General features: G+C 41.0%; 2 protein-coding genes across 2 annotated transcripts in view; both read right to left on the minus strand.

The window, feature by feature from the left end:
• LOC133534609 (uncharacterized) overlaps positions 1–6607 on the minus strand; it is a 201521-nt gene extending 194914 nt beyond the window's left edge. The window contains exon 1 of the mRNA XM_061873807.1: positions 3816–6607. Within this exon, the coding sequence (XP_061729791.1) occupies positions 5154–6035 (882 nt within the window). The 5' untranslated portion in view covers positions 6036–6607 and the 3' untranslated portion in view covers positions 3816–5153. The remainder of the gene's footprint in view (positions 1–3815) is intronic.
• LOC133534611 (transmembrane protein 87A) overlaps positions 2249–26721 on the minus strand; it is a 32516-nt gene continuing 8043 nt past the window's right edge. The window contains exons 6-12 of the mRNA XM_061873810.1: positions 17842–18017; positions 16519–16626; positions 15808–15904; positions 12487–12608; positions 10374–10494; positions 3298–3448; positions 2249–2496 (exon numbers count right to left, since the gene is read on the minus strand). Coding sequence (XP_061729794.1) covers positions 2288–2496; positions 3298–3448; positions 10374–10494; positions 12487–12608; positions 15808–15904; positions 16519–16626; positions 17842–18017 — 984 coding nt within the window. The 3' untranslated portion in view covers positions 2249–2287. The remainder of the gene's footprint in view (positions 2497–3297; positions 3449–10373; positions 10495–12486; positions 12609–15807; positions 15905–16518; positions 16627–17841; positions 18018–26721) is intronic.

Below are 26721 nucleotides of genomic sequence, written 5' to 3' on the forward strand. Positions count from 1 at the left end.
CCGCCTATATATATTTCTAGGATCTCGGAAACGGCTCTAACGAGTAACGATTTCGCTGAAATTTGGTATATGGGGGTTTTTGGGGGTATACAATCGATCTAGATTAGTCTTATGTTTGGGAAAACGCGTGTTTTCGAGTTTTCATGCGTTTTACTTTCGACGCAGAATATGGTCGCTAATTTCGTGTTTCCGGCCACTGTCCGTCTGGTTCAGCGGGTTAAGTTAAGAGTCCTTATTCCTACAGACGAGCGTATTTTGTAAAATGCTTCCTTTTTCATTCAAGATTACGACGTAAAGTATTTATTCAAAAACTGGTAACGTACTTAAATAATCGTTTCCTATACTAGCGGCTCCAACAGTTCAAATTTTCATTTTCTCTTTTAAACCTCTTTTTTAATGAGTTTTTTTGGGAGTCTTTTCCAAATTTTGCATTGAGATGTGGCGTTTCGGTTCTCAATTTTGCTGTAAACAAGAATCATTTGGTACATGAATGACTACAATTTGATTCAACATATCTCGTACGAGGGGCTGGAATGATTAACAATCTAAGATTCATTTGAAAAACTGATAAAATACCTTCCAAGTTTTCTTCATTTTTTTGGCGAAAACAGGGTTTTTTTTCCGCGAATTGTACGCATATTTTGCTTTAAAAATAATATTATAGCAAACTGTAACTTTATGTTAACCTATAAAAAAAAATCATAACTATGGGACCTAAATTTATATTTTTTTTAAACTCGTATAAATCACGCAGCATCGACGCCACGCTCTCATTCTGCGCGGAGCGCGCTTAAAGGACGGACCTGTGCTCGATTGTAAGGCATTCGTTACGTTCGTAATCAGCTACGGAGTTCCGAGAAGTGCTATATACTGCGATTAGAAAATCTTAATAAAAGTTCATTTTTACACTATGCTTAACAACAGACTCTCGCTTATTGATGGATTTTCAGTGGTCCTTTTTTTTTATACTACGTCGGTGGCAAACAAGCTTACGGCCCGCCTGGTGGTAAGCAGTATCCGTAGCCTATGTACGCCTGCAACTCCAGAGGAGTTACATGCGCGTTGCCGACCCTAACCCCCTCCCTCCCCTCGTTGAGCTCTGGCAATCTTACTCACCGGCAGGAACACAACACTTTGAGTAGGGTCTAGTGTTATTTGGCGGCGATTTTCTGAAAAACGCATTTTTACTTGAAATTACGTTAGGGTTTGCATTATTATTTTTGACCCGGATGAAGTCAAAGTTCTCATGATGGAGTCAGGAGTTGGTCATTAGAACTCCTAATCTACTCATCATAACTCCATCGTGTTTGGGCTCAATCGATTTGCTCTGACGAGCACCATCGATCTAGATGAGGTCCAGGGTCTCATGATGGAGTCAGGAGTTGGTCACCAGAACTCCTAATCTACTCATCATAACTCCATCGTGTTTGGGCTCAATCGATTTGCTCTGACGAGCACCATCGATCTAAATGAGGTTCAGGGTCTCATGATGGAGTCAGGAGTGGGTCACCAGAACTCCTAATCTACTCATCATAACTCCATCGTGTTTGGGCTCAATAGATTTGCCCTGATGAACACCATCGATCTAGATGAGGTCCAGGGTCTCATGATGGAGTCAGGAGTTGGTCACCAGAACTCCTAAACTACTCATCATAACTTCATCGTGTTTGGGCTCAATAGATTTGCCCTGACGAGAACCATCAATCTAGATAAAGTCCAGGGTCTCATGATGGAGTCAGGAGTTGGTCACTAGAACTCCTAATCTACTCATTATAATTCCATCGTGTTTGGGCTCAAAAGATTTGCCCTGACGAGCACCATCGATCTAGATGAGGTCCGGGGTCTCATGCTGGAGTCAGGAGTTGGTCACCAGAACTCCTAATCTACTCATCATAACTCCATCGTGTTTGGGCTCAATAGATTTGCCCTGATGAGCACCATCAATCTAGATGAAGTTCAGGGTCTCATGATGGAGTCAGGAGTTGGTCACTAGAACTCCTAATCTACTAATTATAATTCCATCGTGTTTGGGCTCAATAGATTTACCCTGACGAGTACCATCGATCTAAATGAAGTCCAGGGTCTCATGATGGAGTCAGGAGTTGGTCACCAGAACTCCTAATGTACTCATTATAATTCCATCGTGTTTGGGCTCAATAGATTAGGTCAATAAGGATCTTCCTATATAATAAAAACAGCGGTATCTTTTGTCTCGTTGGACGTCAAGTCAGGTAAAAAGAAACAAATATTATTATAATACTTTACACGTTTAATTAAGTAACTTTGTTTACTGCATCTTGGACACCTCAAACTTGGTGTTGATGATCTCCTCGTCGGAGTCCAGGAGCGGCAGCGTACTGGTGGGGATGTTCTCTTCCACCCAGCGCAGGTCGGAGTCCAGCGAGTTGGCGGCCGGCTCGGGAGCCTCGCGCTCCTCGCCGCCGGTCGAGCCGCGCATTTTCACGCCGTACGCGTCGTTGACAAACTGCTCTTCTTCTTCTGAAAAATAAATGGAGCCATTTAACTGTTATATATATGAAATTTGTAACATTTGGGATGTTTAAGTGTCGTATCAAGAAATAATCCTATAGTTGGAAAATGTAAGGAATCTCACAACTGTAGATTATTTATACTAAAAAACATTACATTTAAGTATAAATTACTTAATTAGATAAAAAATAAAAGAAATATGTGGTAAAAATTATTTACATTATGTTATTTAAATTAATTTAAATAATTTTTACCACCAGTTGGCAGAAAATCACTACAGCTTCCAGTACTTATTAAGTAGAGTAAAAGAAAATAATTTAATGGGCAACAAAACCCATCTTGCAGTGCCATCATCCACACTGTTAACCGAGTAATTGGAAACCTTATTTCAGGAACATAAAGAATCACTTAAGAGTGTTGCTATTAGTAATATTATGATTAAAACTTCATTTGGACGGCTGGCAATTCCACCCATCAACCCATCTCCATCCATCGGTGGAAGTAAAATTTGTTTGGATAATAAGCGCCACCCCTAGCGTCTCCCGAGCGTCGGCGTCTAGTCAACTCTATGGCTGCTGCTATACGAACCGTTGGCGCAACTGCGCAGCGACGCCATTTTCCATAGAGTTGACTAGACGCCGACGAAGGTCGCTAGTATGGGGTGGTCCTTATGTAATTAATTACCGTCATCCTCGTCGTCGGCGTTGTCGAGTAGCGGCGTGAACGCGTAGCGCTGGTTGTTGTTCGTGGGCCGCCACAACACCATGATCACGGTCAGTATGGGGTGGTCCTTATGTAATTAATTACCGTCATCCTCGTCGTCGGCGTTGTCGAGTAGCGGCGTGAACGCGTAGCGCTGGTTGTTATTCGTGGGCCGCCACAACACCATGATCACGGTCAGCACGCTCGCGAACAGTATGTGCCAGTACGCCTCGTCCATCCATACCTCCTTCCAATCCTGAGGATAGACTGACATTTTACAGAACTTACTAGCGTAAAGTCTTGTGCGGAGTCAATACAGCTTACATATTTTAAGGCGATCTTCACATTGGATGCTTCACACTTCGGTGTGCGAGCGGGACATCGATAGCGATCGGATCGTACGTTCATTAAGGTCCGACCGAGATCTCGGTCTCGGACTCGGTCTCGGCATTCTCGGCCAAAAATCGAGCCGAGATCTCGGTCTCGGCTCTCGGCCAAAATGGGCCGAGATTCCTGCCCAGACCGAGACTAGGCAATGAGTTATCATTGGTGAATTAGAATTTTCTGCGCACGAGCACCCGGATCTAAGCCACCCGTTGGTTGCATCGCCCGATTGGTGTGACATTTTTAGGGTTCCGTAGTCAACTAGGAACCCTTATAGTTTCGCCATGTCCGTCTGTCTGTCTGTCTGTCTGTCCGAGGCTTTTCTCCGTGGTCGTTAGTGCTAGAAAGCTGAAATTCGGCATGGATATATAAATCAATAAAGCCGACAAAGTCGTACAATAAAATCTAAGGGGTTTTCAAGAAACATTTTTTGATAAAGTGAATATATTCGGAGATAATCGCTCCGAAAGAAAAAAAAAATGTGTCCCCCCCCCTCTAACTTTTGAACCATAGGTCCAAAAAATATGAAAAAAATCGTGGAAGTAGAGCTTAAGAAAGACATTAAATGAAAACTATAGCGGACATGATCAGTTTAGCTGTTTTTGAGTTATCGCAAAAAGTTTTCCCTTCATAGTAAAAAGACTTACCAATTACTTACCAAATACTAAGGTTGGGAACAGATAGGTGCGGTTGCAAGTGAAGACTTGTTCATTTCATTTGGGTCTTTTCGTTTGTGGTTGTTGTTATTGATTAATAAATGAGTGTATATTGTGCTCGGGATGTAACTTAGATTAACTTTTTGTGAGTGGAAGATGACACTGGATATTTTGATACTAAATATATTTGTGTTAACGGGAAAAAACAAAGCAGTAGGTAAGTACAAAACGACACCTGTAGCGGATTTTTTGGGTTACAATATATATCTTTTTTATCTTCTAATTTCCAGGGGCCCTTGGGAATACACTTCGACCCATAGGGATCTTTTGTGTAGTTGCCCCCTAAGGAAAGACCCATTAGCTACTCAAGAGCTTTTTTGACCATTCCCATGTGCCGGATGATGGAGCTTATGGGTAGCATTTTGAATTCCTTTGGTTCCAGATAGACTGCTCCAAAGTCCTTCATTCTTTGTCTGGCGAGAGCGTGACATTCACACATTAAGTGTGTTACTGTCTCTTCCTCTTCACCACACATTCGACAATCGGTGTTGTCGGAGTGTCCCATCCTGGCCAAAACCCCTTTAACCCCATAATGGCCCGTAAACATTATAATTTGGAGTTGTCTCCTGCTAAGTTTCCATAGCTTTTTGCTCCAACCGGAGTCTACTCCTTGTATGAAGAGCTTTGAGTGCTTTAGACCCGTCAGACTATCCCATTCTTTTTGGTGTCTGGTCTTAGTTGATAGCCGTTATAATGGTTCCCTGTGAGAGCCCCACGAATGGTTCCGGACCTATGTGGTCACTTACGGATCCGGCTCTGGCAAGTTCATCTGCATTTTCATTGCCTATGAATCCCTCGGGCCCTGGAATCCATACCAGTTGCATTTTGTCTTCCAAGCTTGTTCAGAGCTTGGACACCATTTTACACCAGTCTAGAGTCCACTCTGGGCGCCATCAGCGCCTTGAGTGCAGCCTGACTGTCACTGAGTATATAGATATTCTTCCCTTGGGTTTGCCTAACTATATTCTCATGCACACAGGCAATTATAGCGTACGTCTCGGCTTGGAAAACATTAGCGTAATTACCCATGCTTATGCTACAACTTAAGTCATTTGCATAAATGCCTGCCCCCGTACCAGATACTGTCTTGGACCCGTTTGTGTACCATATGATGTCGTTTTCATCCGAATTTGGTGCTTGAACACCTTCGGTCCATTCAGCCCTTGTTGGAACTTTAACTTCAAAATTCTTACGGAACACAAACTTGGGTTGCATCTTATCGCAGCCCATATTCGTTATCCTTTCCATGAAATTGTCACATTCCATGTTTGTGTGTTTAGTCTTTGGCTTGCTATCGCTCCATAGGCCTGTTAGAGCCAGCCTGTGTAGCGATTTCCGCGCCTCAGATTGTATCACCAGATGTAGCGGCGGGAGGTCTAGCAGTACCTCCATCGCCGCTGTTGGCGTTGTTCTAAACGCCCCGGTAATAGCCATGCATGCTGTTCTCTGTATTTTCATAAGGGTTTCCCTGCATGAGCTCTTTAGTGTCCTTGGCCACCATGCCAGGCATCCATACAAAATGATAGGTCTTACCATCATGGTATAGATCCATCTTAGTACCTTTGGGTTTAAACCCCATGTTTTCCCATATGCCGTTCTACACATTCCAAACACTCTCAGCGCCTTGGTTGTGGTAAGCTCGACATGCTTCCTCCAGTTCAGTTCTTTATCTAGTGTTACACCTAGATATTTCACTTCATCGGACATTTCCAGTACCCTTCCATAAAGCTTCAGTTGCTCCATGCCATTAAGGGTCTTTTTCCTAGTAAACGGTATTACCACTGTTTTGCCAGGGTTTATAGAGAGTTGATGGCTGTTGCATCATATCCCCACACTATATGACTCTTTGTTTTGATTATTATTATGTTACCTCTTTTCGTGCACATCCATACTGAAAAAACCACCCAAGTGCATGTTGGACCACGCATAATGGAAGGTTCCGTACCTTCACACAATACAAAAAAAGCCGTACAAGCAAAAGAGCGTATGTTAGTGGCACTTTCGTCGTTTTAATAAGATCAGTTTTTTTATAACTCTTAAATGGCTTAACCGACCATATTCTAAATAATTTTCCTGAAAAATTATTTGTTTATTAAAGCTTTATTATTTAGATATTTTGAAAATGGTTTTGCTCTCCCGGTTCAAAAGTTAGAAGAGATCACACTATTTTTTTTGGAGCAATTATTTCCAAAAATATTGACTTAATAAAAAAAACATTTTTTGCAATCTTTATGTATTTTTAAAGACCTATCTAATGATGAGCCACATGAATTATTTTTAACTTTTACTTACATTTGTATGGAGTATATATTTGAAAATATCGGGCCTTTCATTCAGCTCGCTGGAGGAAGGACTACAATCCAGATCTCACTTTTGTTAGCAAGGATGACACAGGAAAACCCCTCTCTGTAAACCGGATGGTTCTAAAGGACTTCCCTAACAGCCAACACAGACCGGTAATCGTGGATGTAGGCATAAAGATCCCTCTTACAAACTCTATGCCCCTCCCCCGATGGAATTTCAAGCGAGCGGATTGGAGCGGTTTCGCCAAATCCGTCGACGCGGGAATTCGTTTTATCCCACCTGTGGCAGAAAGCTATGACAGATTCCTGGGTCTTGTTCTATCATCTGCCAAGCGCAACATTTGCAGAGGTTTCAGGAAAGAGTACGTCCCCGGATGGAGTAGCGAAAGTGAAAGCTTATACAGATCCTACCGGGAAACGGGTGACTGCTCTATAGGGACAGAGCTATTACTTTCGCTGGATGCCAATCGAGCAAAGAAGTGGAAAAATACAGTCGAATCTATGGATTTCAAGCGGTCAAGCCGAAAAGCATGGAGCGTTCTGAACAAACTCACGGGGAAAACGGCACCTCCACGGCTGACGACTGTAATTCACCCAAACGAGATCGCAAACCGAATAGTTTCCACTTCCAGAGCTAGGGGCGATAAATTGGAAACCAGGAAGATTAAGAAAAAGTTTAAGGAACTGAAGGCTAATCTAGTGGAGGACCCTGATCTGGCAAGACCTTTCACAACAGAAGAAATAAACCTAGCGATTAAAGGACTATCAGCCGGTAAGGCCGCTGGAGTGGATGGAGTCTATAACGAGTTCCTGCAGAAACTGGGGCCCAATGCGGTGAAATGGCTCTCCCTCTTCTTTTCCAACGTTTTCAGCCGCAATCAACTTCCCAGGACTTTCAAAGAGTCGAAAGTTATAGCAATTCTCAAGCCTGGGAAAAAGGAGAACGACCCTTCTAGCTACCGCCCTATTGCTTTGTTAAGCAACTGCTATAAACTGCTTGAAAGACTCCTTTATCGTAGGATAGCTCCCCTGATTAATAGTGTAGTCCCAGTAGAACAAGCGGGCTTTCGATCTGGTCGAAGCTGTACAGACCAGGTCCTGGCTCTTACGACACACCTAGAAAACGGGTTCCAGAAGGGACTGAAGTCCGGAGCGGTGTTCGTCGATCTTACTGCAGCTTACGATACCGTCTGGAGGGAGGGGTTAATCTTCAAGCTTCTTTCGGTTGTCCCAAGCTTCACCATTGCTAACCTGATTTCCAACATGCTCTGTCAGCGAAGATTCAGTGTTTACTTGGGCTCTAATGTTAGTGATGTCAGAAAGCTGAATAATGGACTCCCCCAGGGTTCCGTGCTGGCACCGATACTGTTCAATATGTACATATCTGACCTCCCAAGCACCAGCGCTAGGAAGTTCATATACGCCGACGACATCTGCCTAGTATCTCAACACAAAAACTTTGACAACCTGGAACTTACACTATCCAGTGACTTGGCACGGTTGGCAGACTACTTCAGAATTTGGCGATTGACTCCTAGCACTAGTAAAACAGAGGTCTGCTGCTTCCATCTGCACAACCTATTAGCCAAGCGTGAACTTAAGGTGTCGCTGAATGGATCTTTGGTTAGACACAATTTCTCCCCCAAGTATCTCGGAGTCACCCTTGACCGCTCCATGACGTTCAAACAACACCTCTTCAACACCGCTCGCAAACTCCAGAGTCGCAACAACATCGTGCAAAAACTAAGTGGCACCTCTTGGGGAGCAAGTGCCGAAGTGTTGCGAACATCAGCGCTATCTCTGGTGTTTTCAACAGCTGAATACTGTGCAGCAGCGTGGCTGGGCAGTGCTCATACCTCTAAAGTAGATGTCGAACTGAACAAAGCCATGCGAGTCATATCTGGAACGCTCCAATCTACCCCTTGCCACTGGCTCCCTGTGCTGTCACGGATTGCCCCGCCAGAACTCAGGAGGAAGGACGCCTTGCTTCGGGAAGTGTCCAAGATCCAAAACAACCCTAACCTACCATGTTTCGCAGAGTTTTTAGAGCCAAACAAGCAACGCCTCAAATCTAGAAATCCCTCGTGTAGTATCGCCAAACACCTAATAGATACTCAATTTAATCTAAAACGCGAGTGGGCAAAATCGTGGTATTTGTCAATGGCGGGGAAACTAGGCTCTGAAATTACGCCTGGCTCTAGAATAATGGGGTCGGACCTCCCTAGAAGAGACTGGTGTAGACTTAATAGACTTCGTACTGGTCACGGTCGATGCGCCTACTACAAACACCGCTGTGGGTGGGCGGATTCTCCGGCCTGCAGCTGCGGTGCGGAAGCCCAAACCATCCAGCACATAATTCAAGACTGCCCTATAACGCGTTATGTCGCCGGCCCTCCCGAAGACCTGATCACCCTGAGCGACGAAGCCATGAAGTGGCTGACTGGTCTATGTGTAGACATTTAATTAATTATATTGTCTCTATTTTTACGATATGTATGCCATACGATTAAATAAATAAATTTGAAAATATATTTTACAATATTTTTTCTAATTTAAGAAGCAACTTACATAATACATTTACACCTACGTTCCAAATTTGTTTATAAAATATATTGTATACTTTATGAGTAAAATGGCTGTGACATACGCACAGACCGACAGACAAAAAGACATGACTAAACTATAAGGGTTCCATTTTTGCCATTTTGGCTACGGAACCCTAAAAATACTATTTAATAGCGCTACGAATTGATTACCTATGATAACTTTTTGCCGATACCTAAATCGTCGAATTTCGATCATAAAAACATTTTAGTGCAAAATTCTTATTTTTTTTATATTTTATAAATTCTCGGTCTCGGTCGAGACGAAAAAAGCGTTCTCGGTCGGACCTTAACGTTCATAGCGCTGACTCGCTTACACACAGGAGCGGCATGCGAATCCGCATAAGTGAGATAACCGCGTAGTAACTAGACGACTAGAGCGAATAATAAACAAATATAGTTTGTTAGAATGCGAGGTCCAACAGTCACTATACCATGACAAATGGTTTAATATTACATTCAAACAAGTCTGAACTCTTCAATTTGCTCCAAAATGGTCCTCAATTCAGCAAGATGCTGGTCTTCACGGTGATGACTAGGTACATTGAATACACTTAAATATTACCTACGCCTATCAAATAAGATTTTTTTGAAGAATTAATTCCCAGCAAGCTGGATATCGTTTTAATACCTTCATTTGGTCTTAAATGCGTGTAATTCGAGTATGCGCAATCCCAGGATCAGGTGTGGAAAAATTTTTGCTCTTTTTTAGTTTTTTGCTCGTAGCTCGAAAACGGTACCTTCGAGTTCATAAATATGTAAACATTTTTTCACTTTATAGCAATAGACTAAGGCGAAGAAATGTATACATGTTTATGAACTCGACTGTACGTCCGACGGAACATTTGCTCTAATCATGATGAAAATTGATATCTGAGGAACCAAAATGTACCTTAATATGAATTCGTAGTCAAAGTAGTACTAAATGGCAATTTCTTTTCTTTTGGTATGATTAAGTTAAATTCCGAAAACGCCTTTTCACCAGTCCTTGTTATATCAGATGAAACGGTTGGAGTCAGGACATGTCTTACTAAAAAAATTTGAATCTACTAAGCAGTTGGTTGCGTTGCGACCATTGGCGCTGCGATTTCAATGTTTAATGTCCTAACGAAAAGAAGGTTCAAAATCCTTTGACGCTTTGATGTTAATCGTACATAATACAAAATAAAACTCACAGTGATGCAGGGGAGGACGCGGAACGCCTTAATGGAATACAACATGAAAACCACGGACGAGATGACGGCGAAAATCAGCGTGTTCGTGAAGTGCCGGTACAACGAGAGCTTGATTGTGTTCCTAAAAACAAATAAATACATACAGTGTGACCTGGCCTGTGTCACCAATTTGACAATTGTCACCTGAAAACGTCAATAGGCGGGTCCACACAGAGCGAGCAGCCTCGCGAGGAAATTTCCTTCCTCGCGCGGCCGCGTGCTCGTGTAACTTTTGCCTCAGCACGTTTGCCTCAGCCAAGCCAATTTGCTCGGCCAGATGGCCCAGATGGCGTCCCGCAGTAGTATGGTGCTGCAATATTCACTGCCGTAGCTCATGTAAGTATGTTATATTTTGCTTTTCAAAGCAATCCAAAAGAAAAAACGAAAACCAACAAGTTGCAGGAGATTTTGGGTGCAATCTATAAATATTAATTACGATGCGGAAATCGGCTCTTTTGAGGTTAGAAAATGAAGTCATGGTCAAGATGAATTTTAAACGCATAAAAAAAAGCAGTGATTCGACTTGTTATGTTCACAATTACAGGTAAAACCTAAATGGCAAGACACAAATTGAAGTAAGGTATCACTTTCGTTCGGGGAGATGGTGCTTCCCACGCAGCGATATTTACCGATGGAAGACTGGTACACCAGTCTCCGTCTATTTTTAATCAAATTAAACATCAATACTCTCTAATTTTCCCTATTCGTATAGTTGAGATCCCCAGCATCCCGTATCATGTATTTGCTACGTAAAAGGATATTAATTTGCAACATTGGTCTTTATTCATTTTTTCCAATTTGATGTACGGAACAAAATTACCACGCGCACCAAATAAACACGTTCCAACTTGCGCGCGTCAAACGACTGAGACGCCTTTGAGCATGCCGAAAAACCGACACCGGCTAGGCGAATGTCACGCTCGCCCGAGGAAAACGTGCGCTCTGCCTCGGTCGAGACACATCTACACTGAGGGCCTACCGCGTACCACGTTCGACGTGTTGCCTTCCTGTCACACTTAAGTACGAATTTACAAGTGAGAGGCTGCACGTCGGACGTGGTTCGCGGTAGGCCTTCTGGCCGTTTTGTGCGCGAGGAGATTGCCTCGCGCGTATACTCGCTCTGTGTGGACCCGCCTAATTAGGGAACCCAGCTACCTTCGCTACATGCTGGCACAGAGTAGAGCGAATTGTCAATAACATGAGATACCTAATTGTCAATTTGTTGGCCTGTGAGACATGGCATTAGAAACTAGTCGGAAAAAGGATATAAGTACCCAGATTTTGTGTATGCTTTACCCTTACGCAACAAAAATATAGGTGCCTGTACATGATGAATTTATTGATCAGCTACTCCCTGCTACCATGACTGAGTGGATTGGGAACTGTAATGTTTTCATTAATAAAATAAAACAACTCTTACATGGACAAGTGAAAAACTCGCATTTATTGTCTCTCTCTCTTAAGGTCGAGTTTATTATTAAAACGCGAAAATTATGTGTTATATTGAAAAACTCATGCCAAATTTCTGGCGAAACCTGTAATTTTATTTTGTATTGGTACTTTACTTAAATAAAGTGTATTTGAGACTTAAAAACGCGATCGTAAGTTGTCGGCGAATTTCAATAAAGCCAAATATTTTGTCCAAATAAGTTGAAAAAATTAAAATTTGTGTTGGTCTATTAAAATAATACCAGCCGTTTTAACACATTTAAGAGAAAAAAAAAAAGCAGAGATCGTAAACTAATATGGAGTTCGTTACTTTTGCTTGTTAATAGCTAAATCAGAGATCGTAAACTCATATGGGATTTGTTACTCTTGCTTGTTAATAGCTAAATAGAATGACTAGCCTTTGTCCGCGTAGTACTCGTTAAGCTGCTTACCACACCTTACCTCCCGGCTCCCTGCCTTATTACTCTTGCACTAAACTTCAACCATTGATTCTTCCGCTTCCTTAGAGTGCAAATTCCAAGATAAAAAAGATCCCATGTTTTTTTTAAGGCCAAATCCAATTCCATTACGTATTTGAGGAATAAAAATCCAAACATCAAAAACTAGCTCAGAAAATAGTACTGACCTCCTCAGTTGCAGCGTGCGCATGGTGTGCGCGAGCGAGACGAACACCCACCAGCAGATGGCACTGTCCAGGAGCGACATGGGCGCCTCAGATAGGAGCAAGTCACGATTCGAGTCATCAGCCTGCGAACAACCACTTATATTCTTGCAAGTCCATGGATACATATAATCTGACGAGCCAGCAGCAGAGATTCATTGGTTGTATTGAAGTCTAACATAAATTCTTTCTTCGTATTTGACAACTGATGCGTTTCTGTACATTATGCGGTAACTCTGGCTGACAAAATTTCACATTATACAATCCTGTTACCGCAAACATAAATCGCAGTACAACATGAGTTGAGCAAAAATTTACTTGAATAAGAATACCAAACAGAAGTTTTATTCTTATTGAAATCGGTTGGATTAAGAACATTATTCTGAATTTAGTTAATTTTAGTAGTACAATCGGTTATATTTTGTAAAATAAATTTCATTTTAACATTTCAATGGTAGAATTGATTTGAAATTTGGTAAGCGTAAATAGTTAATATGTAGGTAAGGTACATTTGTTTGGTGCCTTCGAAGCCGTGATGATGATTTGACGATAAAGCTAGAAAGTGACAACAGAACTATAATGGCTAAATGTATTATCCGTTGCATATTGCGTATTTTGTTTATCATGCCTTATCGACATAAACCCCTTGCTCTTACGTATATGCTGTCTCTTTCATCCCTTTGGAAAGTAAGAGACGGTAAATGACCGCAGGTAAAAAAGAACCTGTATCATTTGGCGTGTTGCAGAGATTACTCATTAGCAATAACAATAGGATTAAGTCATGGCTCGTGAATTCTTTAACGGTATTTTTTTAATAGATATTATTTTATTCTTATGAATTCTTAGTCAAATAATGATTTTATTCTTGAGTGCCCAAAACTGAGTGTGAGTACCAAAAAGGGCATTATTATAATCACTACGTTTTAGTGAGTACAACGCACACTTAGAAATGTAGTTAACACTAGTAAAGATAGCGGTGATTTCTATTAATGGGATCCGATAACTACTTTTGCGTAAAGTTGACTACCGATTGTGCAAACTACATCACCAGATGGCACTATAAAATTAGTACAATTTAAAGGCATGAATACAACATTAAGAAGGTCGCACATATATAACTAGAATGCATACATCTTTTGAAAGGAAAGGAATAAAAATAAATGTGAGCAAGACGAAAGTAATGGTATTTGAAAAGGGAGAAAGTATGACAAACTGTAAAGTTTTGATTGGTCAAGAAAGAATTGAACAAGTGAAAGAGTTTGTGTATCTGGGAACCTTGTTCACTAGGGACGGTAAACATGATGAAGACATTGAAAGGAGAGTGAACATTGGAAATCGTGTGAATGGGGCACTCAACGCTTTTATGAGCAGCCAGGTGTCGCAAAAAGCACGGTTGGCTGTGCATAGAGGGGTGTTGGTGCCTACACTTATGTATGGTAGCGAAAGTTGGGTATGGCAGAAGAAACATCAGAGCCAAGTGAATGCAGTGGAAATGAGAGCGTTGAGAAGTGTGTGTGGTGTAAAATTACAAGATAGAATTAGGAACAGTGTGATAAGGGAAAAGTGTGGACTGAACGAAGATGTAGTGACAAAAATTGAGAAAGGTATGTTGAGATGGTTTGGACACGTGGAAAGAATGAGTGAAAGAAGGTTATCAAAGAGAGTGTATAAGGGAGAAGTAGAAGAGGGAGCTGGAAGGGGTAGACCTCGGCGGACTTTCTCTGATCAAATCGGGGAAATCCTGAAGAAAGGCCAGGTCAAGAGCACCCTAAAGCGACGAGCGTGTATGAGGAATGTCATGAAAGTGAAGGAAGCGAAAGAGGTATGTCAGGATCGTAGCAAGTGAAAATCCGTGGTCTCTGCCTACCCCTTCGGGAAATAGGCGTGATTATATGTATGTATATGTATGTCGGATGACACTCTGCAAAGATTTGTGCAATTTGATTCCGCTAAGTTAGACAAGATGGAGTACATCTATGGAGGTACGTGCGTAGACAAGACATACGTCCTATGCCTGAAATTCATTTGTACAAGAAGAACCCGAAGCACGGCATCATTAGACATAGAAGACATAGAATTTTTTTATTTAACACCACATTGAAAAATGTTTACAGGCAATGCTACAAAACATTACAAGCCTTAAAATGAAACTTAAGTAGGCACAAATTAATGTTTACATGTAGATATAAAAAACTTTTAAAATTATGATGCATTACTCATGTGTTTATTTTAAAGAATATCTAGAGCGAATTGTTTACGGAGCTAGAGAGCGAGGCGAAATTACCCGGGTATAAAATAGAGATAGCGCTTCGAAATTAGTTTCCTTAAAATGCTTCAAGAGGGCTCTCTTTTCCTATATACTTACTTTACTCTTTGGTACAACGCTATTTATTTCACCTGACAAACTAGGGTGCACAGTTTTTTTATTATCAATTTACTTCTCTTTTACAGTCAATCACACTTTGCTAACAAGCAGTATAATATTTATGATAAAAATGAACAAAATGAGTAGTCCAAATATATTTTTAAAGCTATAAAAGCTTGTATCAAAAATCACATTTTTAGAATAACTAATCTATAAAAAAATTCAAAGACCAAGAGGATATGCCACCACCTGGGAAAACTTTTTTTATAGGAGTACCTTTTTGTAAATACCTTGTGGTGCAGCCTCAGCCAGGCTCCGATGGCGGCCAGCAGGCCCGTGCCCACCCGCGGCTGTCACACGTCACACAATAAACACTAGTACAGGACGATCATAACCCGCGAGCCTTTAGTAAATACATTGTGGTGCAGCCTCAGCCAGGCCTCGATGGCGGCCAGCACGCCCGTGCCCACCCGCGGCTGTCACACGTCACACAATAAACACTAGTACAGGACGATCATAGCCCGCGAGCCTTTAGTAAATACATTGTGGTGCAGCCTCAGCCAGGCCTCGATGGCGGCCAGCACGCCCGTGCCCACCCGCGGCTGTCACACGTCACACAATAAACACTAGTACAGGACGATCATAGCCCGCGAGCCTTTAGTAAATACCTTGTGGTGCAGCCTCAGCCAGGCCTCGATGGCGGCCAGCACGCCCGTGCCCACCCGCGGCTGTCACACGTCACACAATAAACACTAGTACAGGATGATCATAACCCGCGAGCCTTTAGTAAATACCTTGTGGTGCAGCCTCAGCCAGGCCTCGATGGCGGCCAGCACGCCCGTGCCCACCCGCGGCTGTCACACGTCACACAATAAACACTAGTACAGGACGATCATAGCCCGCGAGCCTTTAGTAAATACCTTGTGGTGCAGCCTCAGCCAGGCCTCGATGGCGGCCAGCACGCCCCACAATACGCCCGTGCCCACCACACGCTGCAGCGCCGGGCCCAGCCGCGGCCTGCCGCACAATACACACTAACATAACTATCGCCAATATATTTGAACTCACGTACGCAAAAACAAGTCATAATGTCACATGTCATCACACCAGAATTTTCAAATTTGTTATTTAAACGACTTAAAGATTTCAATAGGTTTTTAAGCTGGGCCGATTCAAAACAACTTTTTTTTGTTTGATACACACTCACATATGATGATGAGATCCCAGAGAAACCGAGGAAACTACATCTTTAATGAGTATAATTTTCATAGACTAACTCGTCTTATTTTCTCTAGGAAACTTATTATTTTAGATCATTCGTAAAAAAAGTATTGTAAGTATATAGTGATATAATCCAGCTTTTCAATCTCGTACCTTACTTAGGCAACTCAGCAAGCTTCGTTGCAACACGGTACTCGACTGAACTGAATGAAGCTCTCTATTATACAGGGTGGACCAAAAGTCTTTTTACATTTGTATACAAAATTGTATACAAATGTAAAAAGACTTTTGGTCCACCTTGTATCACGATTGTATAATAGTTATTTACTATACAAGTGCAGAAAATACGAAATTCGCAACGAGTAGTGATAAATATACTGTAAAATACTATTTGAATAAAGTGCACTCACTTGACGATGCCGAAACCGAGCGACACGATAATCACGAGCATGCGAGCCAGCGCGCGCTTCGCCACCGACATCCACTCCGCGAACATGTACGCCTCCGCGTTAAAGTATCTGCACAAATAAACATTCATTAGGTACATAGTAAATACCCCTATAATGGGCGTGGCACCAATAATGAGACGCAAACCATAAATCCTGTAAAATAAGTATTTAACATCCGTTTTTAGAACTGGCAACATTTAACATAAACAAGAGTTATAGGGTTGCTCAAGTTTGAATTTTCATTAATTTTAGTCTGTTTTAAAAGAAATGGCGCCATACTGGAGAAAAGAAAATAGAGTTTTAATTTGTTAATTATGTTGAAACAAAGTGTAGGATATTTCATGAACCAGGTCGAAAACATAAAACACGAGTGATCTTCAAAAAAGGAGTGTACAGGTTTCTAAAGGGTCCGCAACGCGCATGTAACACCTCTGGAGTTGCACGCGTCCATAGGCTGTGGTGACTGTTTACCATCAGGCAGGCCGTATGCTTGTTTGCCACCGTGGTGGTATTAAAAAAACACGCATGGATCACTTAACTTTTACAGGTATTAGTGAAATATCAAATAATACTTTATCTTCAATGTCTACCACCTTTGGCAGTGGAGTTTGGTATATGTACTTAGGTGTTGGGATTGTTGCAAATAAAAGGTTCAGACGCGGTAACAATAATAAATCTATATTAACACAACTCAATACTAAACTAACACAAATTACAATAATAAGTAGGGAGCGATATATAATCGAGCTCGACCGTTAAAGATAGGTACCAAGAGAACACGAGGGAGCGATACGATATCAAGCTCGACCTGTGATAATAGGTACGAGACAACTTGTCGAGTTGACGTCTGACTACGAACTATATTTGACTCCTGCGATCCCGATGATTATAACCTTGCATCAGGAACGCAATAGGAATAGCGGTACAGAACTATAACGGTTTCGCACATAGCGAATCCTAAAGTTTCCCACGAATTACCCTGCTGGCTACGAATTAGTTTATGACTTAAAGTTAACAATATTCGGAAACTGACAAAGAAATAAAACAAAGAGAGATTAACACAAAGGCATAACGGTCATAATAAACAGTTACGTATGCTATTAACTAAAATGCACATTGCGCATAACGAGAAAAGCTAAATTAATATATTATTTATTAAATATCATCTAAAGCTTGGGCGAATGTAGGACGCAGTCCCTACACACCTGTCTGTTCACCAAGCCGAGCAGAGCCTCGACACCGACTCAGTACTGGATGCTGCAGGTCGCGTAACCGTGTACTCACCCGGTGCGGTCTATGGAGGAGTAGACCGCGTAGTACGTGGCGCTCTCCACCATGCCCAGCAGGGCCACGCCACCGATCCAGTACTGGATGCGCAGCAGGTCGCGCCACTGCAGCGCACACACGGTGAGCCAGCCCGCGCACAGCACCGTGTACACGGCGCACATCACGCCGAAGAACTGTCAATTTCATAATGCCTGTTGACGAATAACACGCCTGCGCGATGGTCTTGAAATTATACAGGGTATTTTTCAACCCTCAGCCATATCTTGCGAGGTATATATTATATAGATACAGTGAACGGAAATAAAACATGGAAGCCGCGTTTGAGAACATTACCGTTCAAATTCTCGGGACAAATAGCACACATACACAATTACGCCTACAAGTTTGTCTTGAAAATCTAATTTACTGAACAAACACAGCGAAGAGGAGAAATCGCCAAACGTGTACTATGCGTCGTTGAAGAGTTCCATTCTGATCATCATCAGCAGTTCCACTTCATCAAATGTCACTTTTTTAAATGTTTACATTTAAAAAAGTGCTTGATTTGTTACAGAAAATACAAAAAATCACTATATGTTTGCCTTTCACATTTGAAGAGTTCCCTCGATTCCTCATGGATCCCATCATCAGAACTGAGTTTTGACAAAAACGGGACCAATCTGTAAATATATAAATTCAAACGAAAAAATAATTTTCCAAATCGGTTCAGAAATGAGTTATGGAGTAACAAACATTAAAAAAAAAAAAACTTACTATTGAATTGACAACCCCCTCTTTTGAAGTCGGTTAAAAATGCACAACGGAAGATTCGACTAAAAGTCTTAGCCATAAAGGGATATACTAGTATACTCCGCGTATAGTGATACGCGGACTTCAAAGGTCATACTGAACAACTTTTATTATGAGCTGTAGCAAAATTGCTACGTATGTATCAACATCTGTCGGTTTATTTTTGAACTTCTCCAGTGACTAGCTGCCAGCTTGCTCAGTTCTCTTTCTGTTGTCTCTCTGTCATGCGGTTTCATAATTCAGGCGTTGATGATTAGATGGCGCTGTATCACATTGGTCGTTTATTAGTTTGTTTTACCTTTTTGGCCTATTTTGAATGTGATTTATGGCAGGCTGAAAATAGAATGTAACTTTTGAGGGGGGGCTGATTTTGAATAGAAAATAGGAAGGTTTTCGAAAGATGGAATTGAGTTTTTTGTTTTGGAAAAAAAGTAACAGAGAAGGATTTTGAGGTGAAGAGCGAAGTCAAGTTTTGTTAATTGTTGGCCATTTTTGGTGTTGTTGCTTAAAGTTCCACCGAAAGGACGTGTGTGGCGTGACAGTGCTATCCTGTGTTCGTTTTAGTTTACATCGTGAACACCGGTGTTCCCCTTCGAAACCCATGGGCTAGCGTTTCATTCAATTCTGGCCACGTGAATTCACCAGCAACAACTTGTGCAATAGCGTGTGGCGTATTTACCGCCAAGGCTCAGCGGCACGTATTTTTTTGGCCCTCCTGTCGATTTCCAAATTCCGGGAGGGCTTCAACGAGACTACCAGCTGAGGACCCGGGCCCGTTTATCACGAGGCTCGCCAGGTGACATCGATTTAACCCATTCGAGACGGATTCAAGTTTTCATCGATATACATTCTAATTTTTTTTTTATTCTGATCTGCCTTCTCCAAATTGTTAACCATTTATTGTGTTCTTACGCTCCTTTTTTTTTACTTTTGTTAAATTCCTGTAGATGTCTGCTATTGAAATATTAACATAATATTTCAATACGCCCCCTTAATGTGCATATTCAAAATAAACGGTAACACAAATAAAACATATAAAAAAAAAAAAAAAAAAATCAAATCAAAGTGATATCAAAGAACAACTATAAAAAAATAAAAACAATTAACAAGCAATGCCCAAACCGCGCATGCACATATAGTGCTTTTCTCTAGGCAGAGCCTTCGTTAATATGTCGGCGAGCATTGAGTCGGTCGGTAAGTACTTTAACTCAATACTCTTATTGTCCTTTAATACACTTCGTACAAAGTGGTACCTTATGTCAATGTGTTTACTCCGAGAATGAAACATTGGATCGTTCGCAAGGCAAATCGCCCCCTGATTATCTACATGTAAAGATAATGGTGCAAACTTACGTAACCCAACTTCAGTAAGTAAGCTGTTCAAGTAGATAGCTTCCTTCATTGATGAGGCTAGACTTACATACTCTGATTGACAGCTTGAGGTGCTGACACATTTTTGCTTCTGCGACTTCCACGACACACATCCACCTCCTAACATGAAAACATAACCGGAATAAGAACGCCTATCTATCAAACATCCTCCCCAATCAGCATCCGAGTAACCATGCAAAGATTTACCTGTCTTTTTGTAAACAAGTCCATATTGTTTTGTATGCTTTAGGTATCGCAGCACACGCTTTGCAGCATTCCAACATTCCTCATTAGGGCAATCCAAGAATTGACTCAATACAGCCACGGTATTCGTAATATCAGGTCTTGTTCCCGTAGAGAGATACATCAGTGAACCTATAATCTCACGATATGGGTACTGTTCACTGTCACTGCACTTATTTACAGATTTTTCAATCTTTTGCTTAACTTCCATAGGCGTAGATATTGGTTTACTTTTATCCATATTAAATTTGATTAATAAATCATCAATGTATTTTTCTTGTGACAATTTCATGCTTTTGTCACATCTGTCAAACTCTATGCCTAACATATATTTCACAATGCCATAATCTTTTAATTCAAACTTAGTGGCCAGTTCCTTTTTGAAATCTTCGATGCATTCACCTCTTTGCGAAGCGACGAGAATGTCATCCACGTAAACTAATACAAAGAGTTTAGTTTGCGAATCTATATTTTTAAAATAAAGACAAGGCTCATTTAAAGATGCTTGTAATCCCATGGACTTCAGCTGCTCGTCCAGTCTGATGTTCCATTGTCGACCAGCTTGTTTAAGCCCGTACAGCGATCTTTTGAGCCTGCACACACTGCCTCCAGACCTCAGGTCACATAACATCTTGCTAGCTCTTTCATGTATAAGTGAACCTGGCTGCTCCAATCGTGTTAGATCTTGTAAACATTCATCTAGGAGATCTGGCACCTTCATATATATCTCCTCTTCTAATAATCCATTTAAATATGCCGTATTAATGTCCAACTGATGAATTTTAAGATCCAGCTCCACTGCAAGTGCAACTAATAGTCTTATCGAGTCAAGCCTAGCGACTGGCGCAAAAGTTTTCTGATAATCGATGCCGTAACGTTGGCTAAAACCTTTTGCCACTAGTCTGGCTTTCTTCTTCTCAGTTCTATCGATATTCAACTTCTTTGTTAATATATATCGGCAACCAACAACATTTCGACCCATAGGTTTCTTGACAACATCGAAAGTATCGTTTTTGATTAAACTTTGAACTTCTGAAATTATTGCGTCTTTCCATCCTTTTCGTTCGTTACCGGATAAGGCCTCCTTTAGAGTTATTTCGGCGACTCCAACGAAATCCACACAGTCTTCATACTCTCCAGTCGACTCAACGCCTTCTTCCGTGGAAACCTGTGGCTCTACATCAACCATGTTGTATATCTTCCGTGGACGCCCAACATGACCTCGCTCCAGTCGTGGTCGCCCTGGACCTCTCTTTACTATCCTCCCCCCATCAACATGAACATCGTCTTGATGATGATAGTGTTGAGATGGTTCCATGACAATATATGGATCGTCTGTCATTTGGCGGGTTTCAACGGGAACATCATCTCCTCCTTCAGGTTCTGGATCACGACTACTCGATGACTCGATGCACTCATCCTCGTGATTGGAGATATGTATTACCGGATTTTCACTAGTTTGAGTCGGATGGAACTCTACATCTACCGATACAGGTTGATTTTGAACATTTATCGATTCTCCCAAGTCGATTTCAAAGGGGTCAATCTTCAGGTTCACGTTTTCTTTACCTTCACTTTTTGTTTCGTGAAATTTCACATCTCTTGACATGATAACTTGTCGTTGTTTTGGCATCCATACTCTGTAACCCTTGCGATCTCTAGGATAGCCTACAAAGATTCCTTCCAGGCTTCTTGGTGCGAACTTATCTTTCCCGGTTGACTTGTCCAAGACGTGTACCTTAGATCCAAACTTGTGTAAGTAGTCTAACTTGACAGGTCGTTCAAACCATTTCTCAAAAGGTATCTCACCTTCAAGACTTCTGGTCGGACAACGATTTCTTACATGGCAAGCTGTTGCTACAGCATCTGCCCAGAAACCCGGAGAAAGTCCTGACGAAATCAGCATACATCTCGCCATTTCTAACAAGGTCCTGTTGTTTCTTTCCGCGACCGAGTTCTGCTGAGGTACTCCAGGAATTGTCAATCTTCTTGCTATTCCTTCTTTCTTCAGGAACTCGTCGAAATCCCGATTACAGTATTCGCCTCCGTTATCTGTATGAAGATAAGTTATTTTACGTCTGAATAGATTCTCTACGTGATTTTTATATACCTTGAATGTAGTGAAGACTTCACTTTTCTTGCTAAGAAAATATACTTCACACCATCTCGTATGATCGTCGATAAAGGTTACGAAATATTTCGCTCCATTTATTGACGTATGCCGCATGGGTCCTACGAGGTCAGAATGTATGATTCTCAACTTTTCATCGCATGGCCCACTCGATCTAGAAAAAGGCAACCTACTCATTTTTCCTTTCGCACAAATATCACAATCGTACAACTCGGCTACATCTGTCATCTTTAAGTTCATGCCAGATTTGTTTAAGACTCGGACAAGATCTTTCGCATTTAAGTGACCTAAATACTTATGCCACGACCATACGTCAACCTTTCGCTCAGAAATCGCTGACACTCCATCACAATGTTCCTCGACGTAATATAGATTACCTTTACGATTCGCGACAAGTTTAGTGTTACCATAGCTATCTTGAACACTAGCTATGTTTTTCTTGAACGTAACACTATACCCTTGATCAGTAATTTTAGCTACTGAAATTAGGTTACATCGCAAATCAGGAACAAATAGAGTATTTGGCAGTTGCACTTCAGTTTTAGAACCATTATTACATGAAGAAAATCTTACTGTCCTCTTACCTTGTACGTTTGTGCTCGAATTTGTCGCTAAATTTAGCTTACCGGGCAACGGTAGTAATGTAGTACCAAATTTATCTGTATCGTTGCAGAAATGTGACGTACACCCACTGTCGACGATCCAATTTCCATTCTCGTTGCAAACAGCATTAACATCTGAAACACAATTGAATGTTACAAAATTGGAATCAACATCTGGTAATTCATTTAAGTTCGACACATACTTTGCACTATCATTACGTTGTACTTTCATCTTCTGTGTACACTCAGAGGCTTTATGTCCATGCTGGTGACATTTGAAACATTTATACTTAAATTTCGCATTAGCCTGCTCAGGGGCATCATATGCGTGTTGACGATGCTCTATTTGTTTCTTAGGCTTAGAAGATCTCTTTCCTTTTACAAGAAGTGCCTTATCTACACTTTCTTTATCATTTCTGGAATGTTCCTCTTCTAATATCTTAATTTTCAATGCGTCTGGTTTTGGCAATGCATCTCGAGATTCTATGGCACATCTAAAATTGTCAAAACTGGACGGCAAACTATACAAAAGCATTATAGAGATCAAATCATCATGCATTTCAATATCCATGTCCGCTAATTGGCTTACTACATCGAAAAATCGCATGACATGTTCTCTTAAGTCACCACCTTCATCCAATTTACGCAGTAACAACTCTTTTAATAGCGTAGCCTTTCTCGCAGGTCCCTTGGAAGCATGAATGTTCTGTAACTTTAACCATACGTCACGCGATGTCTTACAACCTCTCAAATGTCGTAATTCGCTCGGGGTTATGGATAAAATTAGGTCAGACTTAGCTTTAGAATCGCCAATTTCCCATTTTGCTGCTTCGGCTACCTCAACTGGTTTCTTGATACTCCCATTAACGTATCCCCAGGCGTCGTTTTTTATTAACACTGCTTCAACTTGAATCTTCCATGTTTCATAATTACTCTCGTTGAGTTGATCAATTTTTACAGCACTACTCATTTCCGCTGAAAATTTCTTTCTTTTACCGTTAACACTATTCTTGAATCGTGCGTAGGCTACATAACCACTGTGGGGAATAAACCTATCACTATTTAGCAGAGATCTATAGCACAGTTAAACTAAGAAAGTGTATAATAGAAATTTATTCATAATTACTCTCGTTGAGTTGATCAATTTTTACAGCACTACTCATTTCCGCTGAAAATTTCTTTCTTTTACCGTTAACACTATTCTTGAATCGTGCGTAGGCTACATAACCACTGTGGGGAATAAACCTATCACTATTTAGCAGAGATCTATAGCACAGTTAAACTAAGAAAGTGTATAATAGAAATTTATTCAGTGTTTACATGAGAACTGTTATTGACCGACTTCCACGACACACATCCACCTCCTAACATGAAAACATAACCGGAATAAGAACGCCTATCTATCAAACATCCTCCCCAATCAGCATCCGAGTAACCATGCAAAGATTTACCTGTCTTTTTGTAAACAAGTCCATATTGTTTTGTATGCTTTAGGTATCGCAGCACACGCTTTGCAGCATTCCAACATTCCTCATTAGGGCAATCCAAGAATTGACTCAATACAGCCACGGTATTCGTAATATCAGGTCTTGTTCCCGTAGAGAGATACATCAGTGAACCTATAATCTCACGATATGGGTACTGTTCACTGTCACTGCACTTATTTACAGATTTTTCAATCTTTTGCTTAACTTCCATAGGCGTAGATATTGGTTTACTTTTATCCATATTAAATTTGATTAGTAAATCATCAATGTATTTTTCTTGTGACAATTTCATGCTTTTGTCACATCTGTCAAACTCTATGCCTAACATATATTTCACAATGCCATAATCTTTCAATTCAAACTTAGTGGCCAGTTCCTTTTTGAAATCTTCGATGCATTCACCTCTTTGCGAAGCGACGAGAATGTCATCCACGTAAACTAATACAAAGAGTTTAGTTTGCGAATCTATATTTTTAAAATAAAGACAAGGCTCATTAAAGATGCTTGTAATCCCATGTACTTCAGCTGCTCGTCCAGTCTGATGTTCCATTGTCGACCAGCTTGTTTAAGGCCGTACAGCGATCTTTTGAGCCTGCACACACTGCCTCCAGACCTCAGGTCACATAACATCTTGCTAGCTCTTTCATGTATAAGTGAACCTGGCTGCTCCAATCGTGTTAGATCTTGCAAACATTCATCTAGGAGATCTGGCACCTTCATATATATCTCCTCTTCTAATAATCCATTTAAATATGCCGTATTAATGTCCAACTGATGAATTTTAAGATCCAGCTCCACTGCAAGTGCAACTAATAGTCTTATCGAGTCAAGCCTAGCGACTGGCGCAAAAGTTTTCTGATAATCGATGCCGTGACGTTGGCTAAAACCTTTTGCCACTAGTCTGGCTTTCTTCTTCTCAGTTCTATCGATATTCAACTTCTTTGTTAATATATATCGGCAACCAACAACATTTCGACCCATAGGTTTGTTGACAACATCGAAAGTATCGTTTTTGATTAAACTTTGAACTTCTGAAATTATTGCGTCTTTCCATCCTTTTCGTTCGTTACCGGATAAGGCCTCCTTTAGAGTTATTTCGGCGACTCCAACGAAATCCACACAGTCTGCATACTCTCCAGTCGACTCAACACCTTCTTCCGTGGAAAACTGTGGCTCTACATCAACCATGTTGTATATCTTCCGTGGACGCCCAACATGACCTCGCTCCAGTCGTGGTCGCCCTGGACCTCTCTTTACTATCCTCCCCCCATCAACATGAACATCGTCTTGATGATGATCGTGTTGAGATGGTTCCATGACAATATATGGATCGTCTGTCATTTGGCGGGTTTCAACGGGAACATCATCTCCTCCTTCAGGTTCTGGATCACGACTACTCGATGACTCGATGATTTGTAGAATCTGGTTACGCCTATTTTAAGGGACCACAGTACTGGCAGTAGACGGAACAAAAAAAAAAAAAAAAAAAAATCAAATCAAAGTGATATCAAAGAACAACTATAAAAAAATAAAAACAATTAACAAGCAATGCCCAAACCGCGCATGCACATATAGTGCTTTTCTCTAGGCAGAGCCTTCGTTAATATGTCGGCGAGCATTGAGTCGGTCAATAACAGTTCTCATGTAAACACTGAATACATTTCTAGTATACACTTTCTTGGTTTAACTGTGCTATAGATCTCTGCTAAATAGTGATAGGTTTATTCCCCACAGTCTGCAACCCGCATTTTCCTTAAATTATTTATTTTCTAAATTCCAAAACTGCTCCAATAGTCGAGCCATTACATTTTTCGGCGTGAAAGTTAGGTTTCCTTCATACATTTTTTTTCAACCAGTACTCCATTTCATTCGCCCCATTAAACTTTTTTTTTCCCCTCAGCCAATTTTCACCCGACTTTTTTTATTTCTATATTTCAATAGCCTTTATGCGGAGAGCATGGATCATCTTAATATTGTTTAGGATACTGTTTAAATTGTGTTCCGGGTTTTTCCATAGATTTGTCAGTAAAAATATTTGTCAAAAATATATAGGGTAAAAGGTTCGTCAATGGACAAGTGTTATATTTTTTGCATAAATGTTTAAAATTAAACGTATTCTGTGAAGTGACCTTGTTTTACTGCAGAGCCCAATGCCGAAATCGCGAAATGTTTTTTTGGCTGTTTCATACATTCCGGCCTCCGGCTGATGTGATGCCGCTGATTTCTATATGTATAGGAATGGATATATGATAGG

This window comes from Cydia pomonella, chromosome 2 (assembly GCF_033807575.1).
Source record: "Cydia pomonella isolate Wapato2018A chromosome 2, ilCydPomo1, whole genome shotgun sequence".
NCBI classification, from domain to species: domain Eukaryota; kingdom Metazoa; phylum Arthropoda; class Insecta; order Lepidoptera; family Tortricidae; genus Cydia; species Cydia pomonella.